Source organism: Carcharodon carcharias, chromosome 2 (genome assembly GCF_017639515.1).
Source record: "Carcharodon carcharias isolate sCarCar2 chromosome 2, sCarCar2.pri, whole genome shotgun sequence".
NCBI classification, from domain to species: Eukaryota; Metazoa; Chordata; class Chondrichthyes; order Lamniformes; family Lamnidae; genus Carcharodon; species Carcharodon carcharias.
The window spans coordinates 211,277,632-211,297,881 of record NC_054468.1 but is presented as its reverse complement, the minus strand read 5'-3'; the positions used below and the strand labels follow the sequence as shown (position 1 = coordinate 211,297,881).

Below are 20,250 nucleotides of genomic sequence, written 5' to 3'. Positions count from 1 at the left end.
TTTTTCTGGAGGGTCGTGAGTCTTGGGACACTCTTCCTCAAAAAGCAATGGAAGCAGAGCCTTTAAATCATTTTAAAGCAGAGGTAGATAGATTTTATATAAGGGGATAAAATATTATTGGAGGTAGGCTAGGAGGTAAAGTCAAGGTTACAATCAGATCAGCCATGATCTTATTGAATGGTGGTGCAGGCTTCACTGGCCTACTCCTGCACCTGGTGCGCATTTTAATTAACCTGCACCATTCACTATAATGCAGCCAGCATGCCAACTTCATGCTACCTGCTCATTTGAATAAATGCCACATGCAGCCAGCACAAACCTTGCATTTCATTGGCTGCAAGCATGAGCAAGGGTTCAAAATTGTAACTTTCTCTTGAGCACCACTTAAAGTTAGTCTGCACTACTTAGGGGAGGCGCATTGTGTCTGAAGCCAGTGCTGACAGTCAAGCAGGAAGTGACTGTGACCTGGGAAACAGGGAAGAATGGTACAACATGGGAGAGAGGTTTTCCGATGCACTGGAGGCCTTGAAAAAGGAGTTGAAAAGTAGGAGATATAAGAAATGGGACCGTTAATAAATGATACTTTTCAGAATAAGTATAGAATGCTTATGGAACTAGTAGGCATGGCACAAGGCCACCTTGACAGATAAACTGGTTTCTTTCTCTGGGAAAGCATATAAACACTCCCTTGAAATGTTGAGGTCTCCTGATTGGGGTTTCCATGTTGATATTCCCAAGTCAATAGGACAGCATCTTGTACCTTCTCATCCAAAAAAGCGTCTGACTTTCAGTCAGTCTGACTTCGTTGGTGGTCAAATTATTGGCAACAATTCTAACAGACAGGATAAACTGTCACTTAGAAAGGCACAGATTGATTAGAGATAGTCAGCATGGTTTTGTTAGGGGAAGATCATGTCTTACTAACTTAATAGAACTTCTTGAAGAGTAACAAGGAGGATTGATGAGGGTAGTGCAGTGGATGTTGTCTACATGGATTTCAGTAAGGCATTTGACAAGGTCCCACATGGCAGACTGGTCAGGAAAGTGAGATCTCATGGGATACAGGGGAAGGTAGCAGGTTGGATCCAAAATTGGCTCAGTGACAGGAAAAAAGGGTCGATGGATATTTTTGTGAAAGGAAAACGGTTTCCAGTGGTATTCCACAGGACTCAATGTTGGGGCCCTTCTTGTTTGTTGTATATCTTATTGATTTAGACTTATTGGGAACTTTGCAGATGACACAAAAACTGGCCGTGTAGTTGATAGTGAAGAGGATAGCTGTCCACTCCAGAGTGGTATCAATGGTTTGAATGAGTGGACGGAGAAGATGCAAATGGAATTCAATCTGGAAAAGTGTGAGGTAATGCATTTGGAGAGGGCAAACAAAGTTAAAGAATACTCAATAAACAGGAAATTATTGAGAAGGGTTGAGGAAGTGAGAGACCTTGGAGTGCATGCCTACAGGTCCTTGAACATGGCAGGACAGGTGGACAAGGTGGTCAAGAAAGCATACGGAATGCTTTCCTTTATTGGGTGGCGTATTGAATACAAAAGCAGGGATGTAATAATGGAACTGTATAAAACACTGGTTAGGCTATAGCTGGAATTTTGTGTATAATTTTGGTTACCACATTACTTGAAGGACATAATTGCTCTGGAAAGAGTGCAGAGCAGATTTACAAGAACATTGAAATTTGCAGCTATGAGGGGAGATCGGGTAGGCTAGGGTTGTTTTCGTTAGAACAGAGGAGGCTAAGGGGTAACCTAATTGAGGTGTACAAAATTATGAAGGTCCTAGATGGGGTAGCCAGGAAAGACTTGTTTCCCCTAGCTGCGGGGTCATTTACCGGGAGTCTAGATTTAAGGTTAGAAAGTTTAGAAGGGGAGACAATGAAAAACCTTTTCACCCAGAAGGTGGGGGGCGTTTGGAATTGATTGCTCAAGTTGATGGTTGAGGCTGAAAAGCTCAACTCATTTAAAGGGTACCTGGATCTGCATCTGAAGTGCTGTAACCTGCAAGGCTATGGACCAGGCACTGGAAAGTGGGGTTAAAACGAGCAGCTAGTTTCTTTTTTCTCTTTCTGGCTGGCTCAGACACGATGGGCTGAATGGCCTCTTTCTGCACCATAACTTTCCCATGGTTCTAGAAGAATTTATCTCTGGGCACCATTGGTGGAATCGTCCGTGGCCACTGGCGTTGGGCATGTTTGGTGGCGTGAGTGGACAATATGGTGAGAAAGCCAAAAGTCGGTTTCATGACATTGTGTAACTAGTTTACGATCGTCTGCTCAGCCTGTCTAGGGCAGGCAGCATTCCCCGCCATCAGACATCAAAAGCCTCATTGTAATACATCAACATACCATTATAAGGCCTGCCCGATGGACTCATATCCCCCCGCCCTGCCCGCTGGATTGTCTGCCCACGTCAGCGGGTAAACACGCCAGTGTGGAACAGTCTTGACAACTGTGACGTGCGGAGGTCAGGATTTACTGCTCACATCACGGACATCTGAGGTGTAGAAGATGCTTGAGCCCAACAGCAATGGCACACTGGAGGAATATCCATGGTTTGCCGGTGGATTCTCACGGACATGGCTCCGCTCCGAAGCAGCTCACTGAAGTTGGAAAGTCACCATTGATGTTCACAATGGATGATGGTCGAGGGGGTGGGAGGGGAAGTTCCAGGATTGACTGGGAGAGGAAGAAGTGACAGGCTGGGGGTGAGGTTGGGACGGGGAGTGAAGTTGTCAGGTTGTAGAAGTTGGGAGGGGGGAATGTAGATGTCAGGGCAGGAATTTTCGAGGAGGGAGGGAATGGCAACTGGGGAGGTAGGTGTAAGGGGGGGGAGAAAGGTGTAAGGGAAGGAGTTTGGAGGGAGAAAGGAGTGCAGGGAGGGGAAGGAGTCCAGGGAGGACGAAGGAGTGTGGAGGGGGAGGGAGTCCGGGGGGATGGGGGGAGGAAGTGCAGAGAGGGGCGGAAGGGTGGAGGGAGAAGTAAGAGTGGAGGAAAGAGTCTGGAAGGGGGAAGGAATACAGCTGGAGGAAAAAGTTAGGCTGGAGGAAAAAGTGAGGCTGGAGGAAGGAGACAGGAGGGAGGAAGGACTAAGGGTGGCAGAAGAAGTAGGGGTGTCTGAGGGCGTCAGGAAAGGGGAGGAACTAAGCTGGACAGCAGTCCAGGAGAGGAGCGGGGGTGGAAGGGAGGGGTTCTGGAGGGGAGGAGACCAGAGGAGGCATGAGGCTCTGGGGGGAAGGGGTCCAGAGAGGGGAAAGGGTTCCGAGGGAAGGAATCTGGAGGGACAAGGGGTCCGGAGGGAGAAAGGGGGACAGAGGGGTCAAGGGGTGCCAGGGGGACGGAGCGGTTCAGAGGACGGAAGGAATTCCAGGAGGGCATGGCTCTGGAAGGCAGAAGGGGTTTTAGAGGGGGAAGGAGTCCGGAGGGCGGGATATCCAGGTGAATGCGTGAGGGAGGAGTCGGATCAGTCCATGACTGCCTCCTAGAGATCGAATTGGGGGTGGACGTGGCATGAGGGAATGGTGAGAATAACGGAAGGCAGAGTGAGGTGGTAGGATGGGAGGGTGAGCGTTCAACGGTAGCAGTAGAAGGGATGGTGAGGGTGGTTGGTGGGGATTCAGAGACAGACACGGACCCTTTGGGTGGGAAGGAGGAGGTCGGGGAGGTGAATGTGAATGGGGATGGGAGTTTTGGGAAGGAAGGGAACATGCATGTTCACCTGGACACCCCTGAAGGAAAAGGGTTATGGCTGGTAGGTCATGGAAGGGAGGTGGAAGATGATGTCGGGGGAGGGTCAACTGTGATGGGGGAAAGGAAATGGTTGATTGAGATGGGGAAAATATGGGGGAGCTGATGAAAAAGTGAATTTAAACCATGCCATCTAAATCAAGAGTGAAATGACAGTCATGGTGAGTGAAATCAGGTGCTGCTTGGGAGTGTGATCATGTGTCGTGAAGATATAATAATTTTCATAATATTGTGATTTATTGTAAAGGTTGGTTAATAGTGGTGTTTGGATTAGTTTCTCTGTGTGGATGTATGTGTGGGGATTTAATTCAATTGGAGACAGCTAGTCTGGAACTCTTGAATTATCAAAAGAAAAGCTAGGTTTGAAATGCTAAATATGTAAACATGGCTCAGGTTTTAGAACGTGAGGTGTGAGGAACATTTGCATTTTTAGATAAATTAGGTTCATTTGAATTTCAAAGAGATGTTATGATCATAAGCTGTTACACCTACCCAGAAGAAGCTAAGCTAAACAGTTAATTATTTTTCCCAAAGGTTACTGATCAAATTAGTACTATGAAAAGAATTATATTATGAGAGAAGTAAAGTTGCAAAAACATATGGGAACAATGGAATGTGTGTAAAAAGGGAGAAACATGTATAAAGGAGATGAGGTTATGTGTAAGGCAGAAGACATTCTAAGATCTAACACAAGTGTGAAAAGCCTCCAGCCTCTGTGCATCAAGTTGCCGTCTTCAGGAACTGAAGCTAAGAAAACTCACTTTGAATTTCACTGTCCAGGGTAAATGTGTGCTTTGCCTGGATCTGTTTAATTCTATTTGTTTTACTATTGCCTTAATGGAAATGCAACTGGGAGCCAGATTAATTAGGGGAATTAGGAGTTATTATTGTAGTAATTTGTAGACCTATGTATGTGCTTAAAATCTTTTCTTCTATTAATAAATGTTTAATTTATTTTTGTAAAAAACCTCTAAGTCTCGGTGGACTTATTACTACTGAATTCAAGGCAAGCATCTTGGAATAAAATAAAAATTGCAAAACAGTTGTGGTAGCTGTTTCAAGTTTCCCTCTGGGATTTGAGCAGCTTGGCATTTACCATCTGCTGTGCCATAACACAAGGGAATAGTTAGAGATGCAGGTCAGCTCAGATGGACAACTAAAAGCGAACCCCAGCAGGCAGCATTCAAAATGCTTAGGATATTGAGGTGAATATGACAAGTGAAGGATGTGCATGGGAGATTGCTTGCATGAGGCTCCGAAAGGCCCTGCCACCCACACACTTCTCTTTCCGCCGTCCTCCCCATTGGAGACCTCCATACATGCACATGTTGGCGCCACTTCATCAGAGAGCAGGCGGACGCACTCCTCCGACATGCATGCCACTCTGTTGAGGACTTTCACACCTTCTGCTAACTGTCCAGGATGAGTTGGGAGGCCAAATCTAGAGGCTTGCCATCTGACTTGGACTTCACAGATGACTTACTCAGCAGTTCTGCAAGTCCTCCTGCTCTCTGCTGGTGCAGGGTGTGGTAAGCGCTGTGATGGGTCTTCTGGGCTGCTTATTTCCAGCTCTTCAATGGAGGAGATGTCCTCTTGGCTGGAGGTGAGGACCCAAAAACAGCTGAGGGACTGGCTGGCTGAGGGTATCGGTCACTTGGCAGAGCACCCTGTGAACCAAAGTAGAGATAATTAGTGCATGGCAGCAGAGTCAAAAGCTGGAGGGAGAGCACTCAAATTTGCATTGAGAGAGGGCTGATATGGCGCAGGATCTGCATGAGGGTGTTCACTGCCGACCTCACCGTCACTGCAGGCAGTGTCCATGTCCTTACCAGTCAGCATGATGGCACACTGCTCAAAGTGAGTGTGGGGCCTAATGTGGACCACTCCAGCCCCGATCTGGGACCTCTTCCTGCTGATGTGAGCAGGCTTCTCCTGCATGAAAACAGATGGAGAGAGTGTGAGCAGGACACATGGAAATGCATGGAATGTTTATGTGGTGAGCAGAACCATGGACAGAATGAGGACGTGAGCTTGAGAGGATATGAGTCTGATGGAGATGTGAGGCCATGTGAGAGAGTTAGTGGCGTTGTCCCTTGAGGTGTGAGATCCCTGTTGATGTGTGATGGGTTTGAGAGTTGAGAGTGATGAGAAGGGTGAGTTACCTTGGTGGAACGGATGAGACCATTCATCCTGTAGTGCCACTGGGTGGCTGTCCTCTTTTGCAGGGCATTGGCGCTGACCACCACCTCCCATGCTGGATTATTGATGCCGCTGCCCCTCCTGCAGCCAGAGCGGGGCTAGAGGGCATCACAGTGGCCTCCAAGGCACCCAAAGGTCCTTGAGTGATGCGTCACTAAACCTAGGTGCTGCAGTCTTTTTGCCTTTTGGGGCCTTCCTGTCTTCCATACAGCAGTCGTAGGCTGGAAGCACTGAGAGGTGTGTGCACAGCTGGACTTTAAATATGGCACCGAGCATGATGAAACGGTGAGATGATGGCATGGTGGGTGAATGAGAACTCGCCTGCTACGGAAACGGCGTGTTTCCCAGGAAAACATAATTAATGCGGCGGGTTTGGGACCAAAAGGCGTGAAAGGCTGCCACTGCGGCTGGCAGGTAAAACATTGTTTTACCCACCCGCTACCACACTTAGTGCAGATCTGGGGTGATTCTGCCCCATGAGTGGATTTAGCCTCATTGCAGCGAGCCCCTCTCCTTCATTTCCCATCCTCCCTCTTCTTGCAACTTGTCCTGCTTTGCATGACCACTGCTCATTCTCCAAGTTATGCTGTAGTTTAAGAACTATGTTTATTAGTGGTGACTGGATCAGGCAGAAGCCTTGAAGCCAGAAAAAAATCTTTCAGCACCTGCCACACCATTCCCTGTAGGCTCTTACAACTTGAAACCACTGTAAAAAGCACCAAACACTTATAGAGTCATCGCAAAAGCCAAAAGAAATCAACTAGCAGCTAGTTGATGATCCCTTTAAATAATGCTGGAGAGGGGTTCCCTCATGCTACTGAGTGTGTGCTCAAATTTACGAGTTGAGAGGGTGTGTTAGCTGAAGGATTGTGCTTCAAAATAGCACCATTGTTCTCAAATCAGCTTTACAAGCCAGTTAACTTCAATGCACCACTCCAACACCCTTATCACCCCTTAAGTGTGTGCGTGCACCATGGATGCCTTTTTGGAGCTCTAAGGGCACTTGTTGTAGGGTGCTAACGAGCAGAATTTCTCAAGCTTTATTAATAATTTAATTCCCAAACTCTTAAAGTTACTGGCTTACACAGTAACTTCTTCACTTTGCTCTAATTTTCTGACCATCTTCAGTCATGCAGAAAGTGCACTGAAGGTCACTTAATGAAATTTTACAGGCTTCTTGAAACAGCATATCATTAGCAACGATCTGCACTTCAGAAAAGTATTGCTGGTCCTTCTCAAAACATATTGTTAGTGAATAAATTGTTCTGAGGTATACATTTTTCATATTCACATCATAAGTATTATGCTGCTCCTTCCCAATGGATGCAACAACTAGATGAATGAGAATGCATCATAGAAGTGTGAGGAAATTATTTAAATATATTCAAATGCATCTCACGTGTTTTGCAACACTGACAAAATCCTATTGCTGCAAAGGAGTATACCTTACATTGTATACCAAAGGTAGAAATCAATTTACATTGAACTATCAAGCCGTCAAACTCAGATGGCACAATATTTCATTTGCGTTGAAGTTATTAACCATTCCTACCAGCAGAATAGCAAAAACAATAGGACAATGCCCGCAATTTGTCAAAATGCCACAGCAGTCAGTCTGGTTTAGCCGAACTTTTGTTTGGTGCTGTCAAGAAAAATAATGCCGAAATCTTTTGCAGAAGAGGTACTTCTGTAGCATGGGCAGCCAGCTTCTTCCACCAGGGGTCATGTGACCATGCCGACCAGTTAGGCTGAATGGTTCGACCCAAGCATGCTCAAATATTAAACACTGGACAAACCATTATTTCACATAGAGATTTCTCTGTGCAAGTTTGATGAAACCTGTGAAAAAGGTGACGACATGATGGACTGTATCTCTCATGTCTGAAAACAGTTATGCAAAACAAAGATTACCAGCTCCTTCCAGTGCTAAATTCTGGTCTTTTTCAAGGCCTAGGCATGGTGCCATGTGAGATGCATCCCTGTTGCAGTGTCGAAAATGCACTGAGCTTAGGACATGTAATGTGTAGCTAAATCTCACAAAAAAATAAGAAGCGCGATAAACACATAGACTTTCACTGGCCTCCACAGCTATCATGAAACTCTACTTAACCCAAAGTTCAAGGCAGTTCCCCTGGGATTTGGCTCACTGAGAGCTTATGGTACTAGTAATATACCAATTCTTAAAGAAAGACTTCAATATTATTTGTAAAATATATTGCTGAGCATTATCAAATGTTCTTTCTTCTGTGTGATGGAGCTGATAATACCTTACCTTCAAATACCTATTGAGGCTTCAGACTACATTACAAAAGGGAATTAATAATTTTTGGCCATCCTTCTAAGCTTTAGCATAGGTTATTATCCCTATTTCCAAGTCTGCATTGTTCATTCCACCCATGGGCAGTTAACTTGCTTGTAGGAACATTATAATCGAAGCTTTTCTTACTGCTTTTGAAACCAGACATTTCAACTTTAGCATATGCAATTCTCAGAATCAGTAAGAATATTATTTTAATAAGGGACATGATTATCGACTGTAATCATAATAATCAATCAATCAGTTTTCACCTTAGGTAAACTGCCTATTAGCCAGAAGAGGGATTCTAAGTATTCTGTGTTAAAGAAAGATTTTTTTATTCATGAGGAGAATGTTTTCTTCTTTTAAGCTGTGTTTTTTTCAATAAGCTTTCAGTAGGTGTGAGACAAGTTGAATTATTCATTGTTGGCTTTCATGTTTCCAGTCCTTGAAACAGCAAAATGGTTATTCCAATTTTCTAAAGTCTGTGTCTGTTGATTCAGTTAGTTATAGCTTAATGTGTTTCTAATGTACCTAATATGTTATTAAGCAACATTCTTGATTAAAAAGAAATTGCACTAAAAATTGTAGTAATTAACTTGAATATAATCTTATTAACATCACAACTTGATACTTCTATTTTTATACCAAAATGTTAAGGAGTCCTCCAATATAGGGATGCAAAGTAATTGCGGCAGACTAGCAAATATGGACTGGTTGAGTAAGATGTTGGCATACGCTTGAATTCTGCTGGGACTAATTTTCCAATGTAGTCCAGCTCGATGGGATGAAAATCTTCTTCCCAATCTATATGTGTCCTAAATGGAGATTCTGCAGGTTCCATCCAGATGCAAAAGGGAACAAGCACATAGATCAAAACCATCATAGTCCTCCATCAACTTGCAATAATCTAGCAACAGCATTCAGACAGACTCTGAATATAATGGTAATGCTCCCTATCAGTCTGGCAAGGAGGTTTGCTTTGCAAGTTGGCAATCAAGTAGAACTTTATGATGCCTGTGGCATACAATATATGACACTGGATACAAAAAGTGGGGAAGCTCTCTATTCCAAAGTATAAGCATAGTTCACCTTCGTGAGGCATTGGACTGAAACCATCCTATTCACAAGGTGGAGGTGCTGCTGAAAAAGGCGGGTGTCAGAAGACTGATAGTTTTGGAATGCCAAGGTGCCATGTCTAGAGAAATACAACATAGCTGACAACAATTGGTGGTCAGGGTCAAAGCTTTGTACAGTTCCCAGGGCACAGTAACAGAAAGAGTTGCAGACCTTAGGGAAGCTGCCAAATTAAAGCTACTTAACAGTACCATTTCACAGTTGGGTGGCAGATTATGCATGTCACAGAGCATTGGCTATCAACCTACTCCATATTTGGTGCTGATCTCTGTAGCGTCCTGTATCTTAATTAATTGTACTTTGCAATTCACTCTTTGGCACATTCACATTTTAAAAGGGCTTCACACAGTAAATCATTCCCATTTTTAATTTGTTCTCAGGATGTGTGTGATGATGCTAAGGCCTCCTTCTTCAAACTCAGCCTAGCTGCATAATGTTCATTCATTCACATACACACGTTCCAGGGCATGGTACACATTTAGGTGTCAATATATACGGTCAGGAAACTTTCACAATCTTAGCACTACTTTTCCAGTTACAAAATAATTGAGGAAAGTCACCTATAATACAATCCTTTTTCATCTTTTCTTCATCCACCAAATAAAGCAAAACAAGCACTGAAATCTCAATTTTCAATATGATAATTCCAGCAACTAATTTCTGGCTGGCTATGTTTCAGGACAAAAAATCTGTAGAAGATAAACTGACAAAATTTAAAGATAGCACTCAACTTTGCACTTTCAGATATTCTGTAAAAAAAAAAATCAAATATTGACTTACTGCCAATGCAGAGGTAGCTTGCCTCCAAGGCCCATTACAGAGGACAAACTCAAGGCATAGCATATGCCAAAGAGCAATTGTGACTAGAATTCAATGCTTCTCCTCAAGGTGAGTTCAGAGGTGGGGTCATTTGATCGGACTGGATTGTGAGGTGAGATGGGGACTCCGCTGTCTTTCCAACTTGCCACAATCAAGTTCCAGGTGAGAATGGTGGAGGATGGCCTTCCAGGCCTGAGGCCACTACCGAGCCACTTAAGGGCCTCATCACACCAGTGCAAGTCCCTGTTGGGTTTGCCAGCAGCCTAGCGGGAGGTGGGGGAGGGGTGATCCCTGCTTCCCGGGCACTTTGTACTCATTAGGGTGAACGTGGCATCAGAAAGGTGGGGGCAGTGGAGGTTGGGGGGGAGGGAGGCATCTGCAGGAAGCCTCACTCCTGCCTTTGCTGTCAACCTCACCTCCCCACTATCTGGGAAACCTCTCCCTATGACCCCCATCCCGCCCAAACTCACCTCTGTCTAAGGATCCATGGCTAATTGGCCAGCAGCTCTAGGGGGCAAGATTTCCACTGTATTGAGGCTTTAATCAAGTGGGAGACTCGACACTGTCCAGGTAAGTGCCTGATTGCCTGGTGTACTGCATCGGGCCTCCTGGATTCCCACCGGTTCTCCAACTAATAGACTCCAGAGGGCTCATTAAATTCCATCCAGTGTGTGTGCTGATAAAATTAATATTGCAATCCTACAATATTAAAATGAAACTTTTGTTTGTATTGGACAAGAACTCCGATGCTCACCTTAAGGTCTCACCCATGAAGCTGATATACAGCAGAATGGGCAGGGATCCAATGATGTGGGTCTCTATCCAATCTTCCTCATCCTGCACCACTTCTGCTAAAGTGCCACTAACTATAGTGACCAGAAAATATCCCTTCTAGTGTACAGTTAGAAAAGGCCTCATGGTCACGTTGATAATTTATGCCATGCTTTGATGTGTTTGGTAGGAAGCACTTTATCATTACAGCTTTTACAACCCAATCCTTTTAATTATTTTACTACATTGTTATGTTTTCAGTAGGTTCTCAAAGCTTGACTAAAAATCTTCCCATTTTACATGATCGTACTTGCTTTAACTCAGAGGGGTATTCTTGTCTTGGTAAAGAGACCTGCAAGCAATTTAACAGGTTTGTAAACACAAATGCATAGTTAAACAAAACCAACAGTAGTCAACACATCCACTGATGCAGGTATTCATGTTTATTTAAAAGTTACAGTAATATCTAGCTAATGGCAGTCTGCACTGCAATGATACATGCCACAACTGTGCTAATGTTTCAGCTGGAAAGCAATATTTTTAGAGTTAATTGTTCTAAAAAGTGAGTATTTTCCAATATCCCTACCTGTGACCCTCAACCTCACCAGCCAAAAACTATTAAAATCCTTGCATGATCCTTCAAAAGCCTTATTTTTTTATATCCAGAGGTTACTTACCACAGGCCTGTGTACATCCCAGAAAGCTCTTTCCTGACTATCAAGAATTTTTCTTTCAATTTTGTCCCTTTTCTTATCAACTCTGTGAAAAAGAATAGTGTGATAATAGCATTTATTTATCTTCGCCAGATCAGCAAAAAGTTGTATTTATTAAGTAACACTTCTCAAGTTAAAAATAGCACTCTAAAGATCTTTAAAAATGAGCATTGAGGAGGAATTAATAGAACTTATTGGGGAAGGATGGGGTAGAAAGTTTAAATACCACCCCTCCCCCACCTCCCAGTAGGCTGCTGGCAAACCCAACAGGGACTTGCACTGGTGGGATGAGGCCCTTAAGTGACTCGGTAGTGGCCTCAATTGGCCTCAGGCCTGGAAGGCTATCCTCCACCATTCTCGCCTGGAACTTGATTGTGGTGAGTTGGAAAGACAGCGGATTCTCCGTCTCACCCCACAATCCTCTTTTTAGGACGTATTTGAATACAGGGAGTAGGGCAGAGTTATTTAAGAAGAGAATTACACAGGGCAGGGGTTTTCTGACTTAAAGGTTAACCTCTGATATTGAGGGTTAATCCAGATTCAGAGAGTGAGTATTCATATGGATCCCTGAATTAAAAAATGTGTGAGTATCTTGAAATCAATTTGCTGGGGCGCAGCTAAGGGAGTACAAGGGCGATATTTATTCAAAGATTTATCTGGACATAGACGCGTGATAAAGTGTTCTGAACCAGCTGATGCATGTGAAGGGTGGAGACAGGGAGGCCAGTGAAGCTAGGCACAGAAAAATCTATTCTTGAGATGGCCAAGATACGGTTGAGGATTTCAGCAACGGCGGATAATGTTCCAGGGACAAAAGACGACAATTTTGGTGATAGGCCAGTTGTGGGACTGAATTCCCATCTTAGATTAGTATGAGATGGAATGCTAAGATTTCAAACTATTGCACTTTCAGCCAAGGAAGTTAATGGAGGTGAAGCCAGATAAATATATAGGTCTTGGTGAGAACTGAACCAGGTAGGAAAATACCGCTTCAAAAATAAAATTAACTCTCTTATACTCACTTTGCTTGTGCTTCTGCTTGCATAAAGATAAATTCCCATTTACGAGCAAATGCTCTCTGTAGACGGGCCAAGCTCTCCTACAAATTGAACAGCCTGTATTAAAGGTATGATCAGCAAAAGTGACATCCAACTCCATAAAATGATCAGTAATTATTGACACCAGTGTATCAGCCACTAGACTAGAGATGAACAATTCTAATTTAATGTGCATAGAATTGATCCCAGTCACTTGTGCTTTCCAAGGCTGTTTGATAATGGAATTACCAAATTATTTGCATTCTGGCTGGGACTTGTGGTGATACTATTTGCAGCTTAAAAGTATGTGTATTCATGAAAAGTTACTGCTGTTAGCAAAACTCTTAACTATCTGTCACTGTACTGTAGCCAAGGGTACATACCTATCCAAAACAAAAACAGAATTACCTGGAAAAACTCAGCAGGTCTGGCAGCATCGGCGGAGCATAAAAGAGTTGACGTTTCGAGTCCTCATGACCCTTCGACAGAACTTCACTCAAGATCTGTCGAAGGGTCATGAGGACTCGAAACGTCAACTCTTTTCTTCTCCGCCAATGCTGCCAGACCTGCTGAGTTTTTCCAGGTAATTCTGTTTTTGTTTTGGATTTCCAGCATCCGCAGTTTTTTTGTTTTTATTACATACCTATCCATCTCTGTGTTGTACTAGTTATTCTTACTGACATACTTCAGACCATGGTAATGAGCAAGGCAATGGTAAATTTTATGATATTAAATTCATTTTGCACAGTAGTTTTTTTTTATATATGAAGTTAGGCACAATCTCAGGACACATCATTGATATAAAGGCACATTATTGATAAAGTCACAGTAAGGACTGTTACAATTATAATGCGGTGCCTGTACTCTGAACGTTAACATAAAATAACTCAATGTCTCTTGGTAATACCAAGTTTGGAAGTGAACGTTAAATTTCTAATTCAGTGCATCAAAGGGTAAAAGTAAGATTTCCATTAGCTTCTTTGAGCACTAATTTGACCATTAATTTCCAAAATCACAGCTATTTACTTCTGACATTATGTTAATTCTGCCCTCCCTAAACCTCTCCCTCTGTGTGAGCTCTCCTACCTATATTCATAGCCACCCTAAGCCTTCCTATCACATGTCTTCTCCACTTCCACGGGCTCAATCAAAGACAAGGCCATCTTCAATCACTTGTACCTTTCAGAACGCATAACCCCAACAAACCCAATTCCTCTACATCTGCCACAACAAAAAAATCTCTGCAAGTCACTTACAACTGCACGTTCAAATTTCCAGTTGCCTGGCCTTTGGCCTTTCATTTATCATATTACTTCTGCAGTTGGTGATCTGCTGAACCACATTCAAATCTTCAACTTGATGTCCTTCTGACCAGTAAGGTCTTAACTCTCTCCAACCATTGTTGCTTGCCCTGTTGTAGTTCTTACCATTGCTCCTTGAAGCCCAAGATTACACATATCTGGTGCACAACTGTTTAGCTGACTGTCACACAATAACCTCACACTCTACTCTCCCAAAATCACCCACTACTCAACAATCATCCTGGGAAGCAAAGACAGGCCTTGGTTTCTTTCCTTCATTACCCCTTAGGCTCCTCTCCCTACCCATAAGGCCTCAACTTCAACATTGTGCTAGGAGCTCATGGACCAAATATTCAACAGCATCTTTCTTATACCATTTTTCCCTTCCTCCCAAGCAAACCTCCCTCCAGGCTCCTTGGCCTATCCTTGATCTTTATCTAGTTTCACTTGTAACTTCCCTCATGTCCTCTCCAAGCTCACCTCCAATTTCAACAAAGACCATCACCACCACCCCTTCCCCACAATCCCCTAATGTCTGAATACTTACTAAAAGTGAAAAAAAAGAATGCTGGATCTTTGAACAATAAGCCTTAAAAATCCTGAAACTGAATTCATATTAGGAACATACAGCTTAAATTGAAAATCAAAGCTTAGTCAAATAGCCAGTAATTCCCAGTATAGTCAGTAGTGGGAAAATCCATCAAAAAGGCCAATTACATTCTGGGTTTAATAAATAGGAGCATAAAGCACAAAAATATTGTAGAAAACATTGGTTATGCGACAGTTAAGAGAGTTTTGGGCACTCCATTATAGAAAGACCATACAAAGTACCAATACCATGCCAATACAGAGAGACCATAGAGTGTAGATTCACTCGGATGGGAACGAAAAGCAAAAATCATAAGGAAAGCCTTGAGAATTTGGGACTATTTCCAGTAGAGCAGAGAATGTTAATAAGAGATTTAATATGGATTTTTCTTTTTTAAAATCTTTTTATGGGATTGGGGCGTCACTGGAAAGGCCAGTATTTGTTGCTCATCCCTAATTGCCCTTGAGAAGGTTTGGGGAACCACTGCAGTCCATCTGGCATAGATACACCCACAGTGCTGTTAGCAAGTGAGTTCCAGGAATTTGATCCAGCAATAGTGAAGGAACAGCTGTTAGTTCCAAGTCAGGATGGTGTGTGGCTTGGAGCGAAACTTGTAGGTGGTGGTGTTCCCAAGTGTCTGCTGCCCTTGTCCTACTGCCCTTGTCCTACTAGGTGGTAGAGGTCATGGGTTTGGAAGGTGCTGTCGAATGAGGCTTGGTGAGTTGTAACAGTGCATCTTGTAATGGTACACACTGCTGCCACTATGCGTCAGTGATGGAGGGAGTGAATGTTGAAGGTGGTGCTAGGGGTGCCAGTCAAACAGGCTGCTTTGTGTTGAGCTTCTTAAGTGTTGTTGGACCGCCAGTCATCCATGGAAATGGATAGTGTTCCATCCTCTGACCTGCTCTTGTAGCCATACTATTTATATGGCTGCAATTTCAGCTTCTGGTCAATGGGAACCCCCAAGAAGTTGATAGTGGGGGATTCAGCGATGGTAATGCTATTGAATGTCAAGATGAGATGGTTAGATTCTCTCCTGTTGGAAGTGGTCAAAACCTGGTACTTGTATAGTGCAAGTATTACTTGCCACTTATCAGCTCAAGCCTAAATGTTGTCTTCCTGCATTGGGGTTGCCTACTGTGATTAAATGTATTCCTGGAGGTTTCATCACATCACTTGCTCTATGCTCCAGTCATTAGTCAGCCAGCACATCCATTCTTGTGGCCCTCCTACATCAATTGGAAATCAAAAAGATTCATTATCCAATTGGATGATGCTTCACTGCCAACCAAACAGCCTTTTTCCTCCCATTTTCAATATTTTTAGATCTGGTGAAGAGAAATGTCAAAGAAAATGACAGAAAAACAACCTTTTTTAATGTCCTGATGATTTTTCTCCAGGGTTGCATGCAGCAGTGTCCTGGGGAATGATCTTCAATTGTTGGAGACAACAGGCCAATACTGGAGGGTTTGACTGCTGTATGGATGGACTGCTTCACTATCTGAGGAGTTATTAACTATACTGAACACTATACAATCATCAGCAAACATCCCCACTTCTGATTTTCTGACAGAGATCAAGCAACTGAAATGCGACTGGTTATGGCTAGGACACTACCCTGAGAAACTCCTGCAGCAATGCAGAATGATTGGCCTCCAACAACCATAATCATCTTCCTCAGTGGTAGGTATGACTCCAATCTGTGGAGAGTTTTTCCCAATTCCCACTGACTGCAATTTTGCTAGGGCTCTTTGACGCCACATTGGGTAAAATGCTGCTTTGAAGTCAAGGATAGTCACTTTCACCTCACCGCTTGAGTTCAGCTCTTTTGTCCATGTTTGGACCAAGGCTGTAATGAAGTCAGGAGTTGAGGTTGAGATGTCAGTGATGGGGGTCATCAATTTAAAATTGCCACTAAGTGAGGTGAAAGTTTTGATGGAATGTCTTTACATAGAGGGTTGTTAGAGCACAGAATTCTCTGTAACAAGGTGTGACTGAGGCAGAGAAAATTACAGTTTTTAGAGGGAAATTGGACAAGTATTTGAAGCAGAGGAAGATACAGGACTTTGTGGAAATATCAAAGTAGTAGCACTAGTCTTGTATTGCTCCAGTGAAGATCCAGCTAATACACAATTAGCTATGAGGGCTCCTTTTGTGCTATTAACTTCTATGATTCAGTGGACTAAAATCACTGGCATCGGAAGTGCATGTTCAATAGATTGCAATAGATTGTTAAATCTTTATCATTCTACCAATGGAGACAGCTGGCATTTAATACATTAACAGTAAGGTTGTATGGTATCTTTTCCTCTCTGTCAATATCGTAGTACAGGAGCAGGTGCAGTGAGATCAGAAAACCAGGTGAGCGGGTATCAGGTATTGTTTGAGCCCAATTCCTTCCACATGTCATTTGTGTGCTAATGCTTTGGCAGATATTTCATGCCATAACCTCTTTATGGTCCCAAAATACAAACATAGGTATTTGAACAAAGGATTGTCACAATTTCTTGGCTTTTGTGCTAGAATCACAGAGTAGATACAGCACAGAAGATGGCCATTCGACCTGTTCTGTCCATGCCTGCTCTCTGGAACAGCCGTTCACATAATCCCATTCTGTTGCCTTTTACCGATAGCCCCAGCAAACATTTTTGCTAGGACTGAGCTTTTTGCATTCAAAGAGGAGTCACATTTTTTTAAAAATGATTGTAATTTGAATTATTAATCTGTTAAATTGGGGCTTGTTTTCTGCTGAAAGTGGTTTGCCATTGTTTTGACATGTGCAATATGTTTCAGCAGTTTTGTAAAAATTTCAACGTTTTGTTTGTGGTTGTCTCATACAATCACATAATAGGATCTCGGATGAAAAACAGTCCTAAAATAATTAGTCTATGACTCATTTAACATGCACTTCATAATTTGAGCATTAGTCAGTTCATTGCAATTTAAAATTCAAACTCAAAACTATTTTAAAGCTTGAGAGGCATTTTCTAAAAGCTGAAGTGTGAGAGATATTTTTAAGTACATAATGATGATGATACTCATATAGTTGGTGAGTCACTCAGTGCTTATCCAAACAGTCAGTAAATGCTGTCATTCAAGTTAAATGAATCAAAAGTGTACTCACAGCTTCATAGTCTGCTAACTCGAGCCGTGCTTTATTTTGCATTGTCCGCTTGCAGAGGTAAACCGCTGTGAATAGAAGCAAAATAATTATTGCAGCTTTGAAGGAGCAAAAGAATTGTGTACAGATGTGAAGAGTTTCTTTTACACAGCAAGTTGTTATAATTTAGAATCGACTGCCTGAAAGGATGTTCGAAGCAGATTCAGTAATAACTTTGACAAGAGGTCTGCATTCAAGCCTCTACTTACAGGTGTAATTTCAGCTCTTTAATAGCTGGCTAGCTTCACTGGGCTGGCATGGCCCCTGGATTTCAGCAAGCTCCAATTTCCCGAGTTACACCAGGCGAGAAATGGCTCCCAAGGCTTCTTCTGAGCCCTAACCCTTTCAGCATGGACCAGTAACCTTCTGCCACCTTCTCAGCTCCCCAGGACTTCTCCTGTGTCCTAACTGCGGAGAGCTATCAAACAGCTCCTGGGGCTTTTCCTGAGCCCCAATTACACAGAGCCAGCTAACAGCAATGCTTTTGCTGCCTAGAGCCTGCTAACAGCAGCACCTTTATCCCTGCTGCAGAATACTCACTCCCCTCGCAAACACACAGATAAATTGAAATCCTAGAATATTCTTAAGCTTCACCCATCTCCAAGATGATGTAGCCTTCCAGGGCTTACTGAATACTTTTTAACTAACTGGAGCTCTAACTTCCAAAACAAAACAACTCTCTGGGCTGCATTTCTTTGCAAGCAGTGCAGACACCTCACAGCAAGCCTACCTGCTGTCTTATGATCTTACCTTCCTAGTTGCTAACCCCTTAAGTCAACATGGCCTCAACCTTTTAAGTGCAATAAGGCACTCACACGAGTGACTTATCTGAGTCTTTACATGGCTTGTCCATGTTTTGTAGACCTCTAGCGTTCCACAGTGGGAAGCCGCTAGCCACACTTATCTTAGATTGAGGACAGGGGTTGGGATATGCAAAGCTATCCAAAATCGGGACACTGGCCCCTGGTACCAAGAGCAGGTGTGTGTCGTCACCAGCATAATGCTGGGCGATGCAAAGAGTCTTAATACTTTTTATCTGTCGCGAAAAATTTGCAAAATTTCAAGCGTTAAGGATATCACAAGTCTGGATATTTGTCAGGCAAAAGACTTATATTTCTGTATGTTCAGATATTGAGATATTGAAGACACATCGTTCGGGATCTGCATAAGGCTGTTGTTCATTTGAAGCCATTTCCTTCTTACACCTAGTACAAAACCAAATAATTTGGGCTCAAGGCCTCCGGTCAATTCCATAATTTCTAATTCCAGATGTTTATATTTTTGTGTTTTTTTCCTCCCATGCCTTCTCAAGTGCCTTATTATCGTCCTCATATGGACTGTTACATCAGCAACCTTTGTTCCCTTCTGGAAAATTATGTCAGATTTCCATAAGCATCAGTTTTTGGCTGTAAGCCTACGCTCCAGGTATGATGCCCAGCCGTACTTGGTGATATATTGATGCAACTGATCCAGTATCTTATAACAGCACTTAATTCTAGCATTCTTGACAAACGGGCAAAATCCAGAAATATGGGCGAGGCATTTGTAAAGGGCCTCATACCTCCTGCAACTTTTGATCAAGTATGGCCGGCCCCGAGTCAGGGTTGACTGTGTAGGATACAAATTAGTCCATAATAACAAATTACTGATAAAGTTGGGACAATTTGATATGGCAGACAGGTTTAATCCAAGTATTTGAGATCATGTCATTTTTGTAACATGAAATACCAGCTCCTTAGCTCGTAAACCTTGACTATTTTGCGAATTCCCATTCCCTCCAAGCCCCGTAACTGTTCATCGGTTTTCGTCTGGCCCGGGACTGGATGTCCGAGACGGATGCGGCTTCCAAGATAGATTCAGTGAGATCTTCCTCTGCTGGGGGACAGCCATGTTTCTCTCGTAGGAAATCATCAATTTCCTTGAGAACTTGAAGTTCTCGCAATCTTTTAATCCTATCACTGTCTCTCTTGCCCCAGGATTCTAAGGACGCCCGTATCACCACATCCATAGATATTTCAAGTGCATCACATTTACGAATAATTGCAGCTGGAATTTGGACTTTGAGCTTGGGTGTGCCAAGCCCTCCATTCCTGTTCCTAGAGTACAGGTGGCCATTGGTTACATGGGGTAGCCAGTATAGGAACTGCTTTGTGGCATTTTTGATAATCTGATCCAGTTTGACTAGTGTATTCTGTGATACCTTGGAGAGGATCAAGTGGAAATGCAGCCTAGGGATGACATGTGTCTTCAATATCTCAATTCTTTGTATTGGTTGGAGAGCTGCTGCCTGTATCCAGGTCTTAAACTTCTCTTCCCAGTCCCCTTCTGTCATGGCTGTCCAAGGATCCATCCAGGCACCCAGGTACTTCTCAATCTCTCCTGGGGAGTTACAGGATACGGATTCACTCCTTAGCTTCTATTTTTTGCCATGGTTGTATAAAAAGGTCTTTCCCCTATATGTAAAGTGGAA

At 43.1% G+C, this 20,250-nt stretch overlaps 1 protein-coding gene across 4 annotated transcripts in view; it reads right to left on the bottom strand.

Annotated features, from left to right (window-relative positions):
- The window catches only part of LOC121273535 (regulator of G-protein signaling 7), a 464,890-nt gene that overhangs the window by 57,324 nt on the left and 387,316 nt on the right, over positions 1-20,250 (bottom strand). For all 4 annotated transcript variants that reach the window (XM_041180714.1, XM_041180722.1, XM_041180727.1 and 1 more), the window contains 3 exons: positions 17,745-17,809; positions 12,716-12,792; positions 11,658-11,739 (listed from right to left, as the gene is read on the bottom strand). In XM_041180714.1, the coding sequence (XP_041036648.1) occupies positions 11,658-11,739; positions 12,716-12,792; positions 17,745-17,809 (224 nt within the window). The remainder of the gene's footprint in view (positions 1-11,657; positions 11,740-12,715; positions 12,793-17,744; positions 17,810-20,250) is intronic.